Below are 3,230 nucleotides of genomic sequence, written 5' to 3' on the forward strand. Positions count from 1 at the left end.
AAAAAAAAAAAAAAAAAAAAAAAGTAAGTATATTTATGAATGATACAAGAATATTAACATAGTGCAGGAAAAAAAAAAAAAAAGATAAAATAGTAGGAAAAGAGAAAAAATAAAGAAAAAAAATAAAATTAACAAATATCTATATGTTAAAATAATGGATATACATCTTCAAGAAAGTCAAACAGGAATTAGATTTAGTTGGAATTTATGGCCACCTACAAAAAATGAGGCATCAAAAATTGAAGTTCCATTAGGTTGCCTATATACTGTTTTAAAAAGAACAGATGATAGTAGTGTTAAATTAGTCGAATATGAACCATTAAAATGTAAAACTAGTAATTGTATTTTAAATCCATATTGTAATATTGATTTTAGAAATAAAACATGGACTTGCCCTTTTTCCAATACAAAAAATCCATTTCCATTACATTATGCTGAGCATATTTCAGAAAAAGTATAATAATATATAAACACCATATATATATATTAAAAAATATATAATCATTATAATTTATGCATGTATTCATTTGTTTTAAAATTATATATATATATATATAAATATTTTTATCTCCTAAAATTAAATTCATATATATATATATATATATGTGCCTATTTATTTTTAGAATTTGCCAGCTGATGTTATGTATTCAAATATAGAATATATTCAACCATCTAATGTTGGAGATATACCACCACCAACATTTTTATTTGTAATTGATACATGTTTATTGGAAGAAGAATTAGAGCAATTAAAAGATTCTATTCAGCAATGTATTAGTTTAATGCCAGGTGATGCATATATAGGAATAATAACATTTGGTAATATGTGCTATGTTCATGAGATTGGTTTTCATGACTGTTTAAAATCTTATGTTTTTAAAGGAAATAAAGATATTTCAGCTCAAGAATTACAAAAACAATTAAATTTAGGAAGTAGAAATGATCCACGTAGTTCCACTACTTCAGCATCTGCTCGTAGATTTTTACAACCAGTAAGTGAATGTGAATATAATATAAATATGTTATTAGAAGATATACAAAAAGATAATTGGCCAACTCCTCCAGATCAAAGAGCGAAAAGATGCACAGGTGTTGCTCTTAGTGTAGCAATAGGATTATTAGAATGCTGTTGTAATCAATTAAGTGGAAGAATAATGATGTTTATAGGAGGGGCTGATACTACGTCTCCAGGAAAAATTGTGGATACTCCATTAAGTGAATCAATTAGACATCATTTAGATTTACAAAAAGAGAATTCTAATGCTAGACATGTTAAAAAAGCTTTAAAATATTATATGACACTTGCTAATAGGGCTGTTGCATCTGGTCATGCTATTGATATTTTTGCATGTTCATTAGACCAAATAGGTTTGTATGAAATGAAAGTTTGCTGTGAAAAAACGAATGGATTTATGGTAATGGCTGATTCTTTTTCTATGAATGTATTTAAAGATTCTTTTAAAAAAATATTTGAAACTGATTCAACAGGTTATATAAAACATGGTTATAATGCAAAACTAACTATTATATGTTCAAAAGAATTTCGTGTATGTGGTGCTATAGGTGCATGTTCAAGTAATAAAAAAACAGCAAACTATGTATCAGATACTTGTGTAGGAGAAGGAGGAACATGTGAGTGGACTATATGTGCTTTAGACAGACAATCTACCATTGCATTTTATTTTGAAATCGTTAATCAAAATCTTGCTTCATTACCTCCAAACAGACAAGCATATTTACAATTTCAAACATTATATCAACATCCTAGTGGAAGGAGAAGGTTACGTGTAACAACAATTTCTTATAGATTTGCTGAACCAAATATTGCAGAAATATCTCAAGGTTTTGACCAAGAGACTGCAGCCGTTTTAATGGCAAGATTTGCTGTTTTAAAAGCCGAAACAGACGAACCTATTGATGTCTTAAGATGGTTAGATAGAAAACTTATAAGGTTAGTTAGCACCTTTGCTGATTATCAAAAGGATGATGTTAATTCTTTTCATTTATCATCTGAATTTTCCATATATCCGCAATTTATGTATCATTTGAGAAGATCCCATTTTTTGCAAACTTTTAATGCAAGTCCTGATGAAACAGCATATTATAGAACCATTTTGTTAAGAGAAAACGTTATGAATTCATTAATTATGATTCAACCAGCATTATTACAATATTCTTTTGATTCTCAAACTCCTATACCCGTTCTATTAGATGCACAATCTTTAAAATCAAATGTTATTCTTTTATTGGATTCTTATTTTCATATTGTTATATGGTATGGAGAAATGATTTATCAATGGAGAGAACAAGGGTTTCATGAAAAGCCGGAATATGAACATTTCCGGCAATTACTTAACGCACCCCATGAAGATGCAAAATCTATATTAGAAGATCGATTTCCTATACCGAAATTTGTTTTATGTAATAGTGGAGGAAGTCAAAGTCGATTCTTATTAGCAAAAGTCAACCCATCTACTACACATAATTCTTTAAGTGGAAGCACATTCGGAACATCAACTAACGAATCTTACATAATTAATACAGATGATGTTTCTTTAAAAATATTTATGGACCATCTTGTAAAGCTAGCTGTTCAAGCATAAACTGTCATTTTACACATAATTTATATTTGTTCATACAAAAATCAATTATTCACATATAATATTATTTGTTCAGATAAAATTAACCAATTATAAATTTTGTATTAAGAAAAAATATATCGAAAATTAAGAATAAGAAAAAAAATTTATATATTTATTTTTATTAATTTATTATAATGATTTTAGAAAGAAAAGGTATATATATATATATATATATATTTTTCATTCTTCAAGGTTATTTATATAATGAAAATTCACAAGATAAAAAGTAAAAGAAAAAATTTATTTAGTAAAAATTATAGTAAGATGAAATAAAATTCCCAACTAAAATAAGATTTATACTATCATGTATCTTTATATATATACTTATTTTTTTCACCTTTTTCACTTTTTTTTTTTTTTTTTTTTTATTTACATACATTGTTTTAATTTTTTTTTTTTTTTAAAAAATATGCATCTAAAAAAAAAATATCTGATATGCAGAATAATATTTCTGAATAAAAATGGTATATAATGTTCTATTTGTGTTGTAAATATATATATATATATATATATATATATATATATATATATATATTAAAAATTTTGTGTTTTTTTTTTTCTTTTTTTTTTTTTTTTTTTTTTTTTTAT

At 25.2% G+C, this 3,230-nt stretch overlaps 1 protein-coding gene across 1 annotated transcript; it reads left to right on the forward strand.

The window, feature by feature from the left end:
* Positions 1–154: 154 nt before the first annotated feature.
* Positions 155–2,603, forward strand: SEC23 (protein transport protein SEC23, putative; the record flags this gene model as incomplete). The annotated part of the gene is made up of 2 exons (XM_028674398.1): positions 155–454; positions 624–2,603. The coding sequence occupies 2 exons, from the start codon at positions 155–157 to the stop codon at positions 2,601–2,603; spliced, it is 2,280 nt and encodes a 759-aa protein (XP_028526274.1).
* Positions 2,604–3,230: the final 627 nt, after the last annotated feature.

This window comes from Plasmodium gallinaceum (genome assembly GCF_900005855.1).
Source record: "Plasmodium gallinaceum strain 8A genome assembly, contig: PGAL8A_v1_63, whole genome shotgun sequence".
In the NCBI taxonomy this organism is placed as follows: Eukaryota; Apicomplexa; class Aconoidasida; order Haemosporida; family Plasmodiidae; genus Plasmodium; species Plasmodium gallinaceum.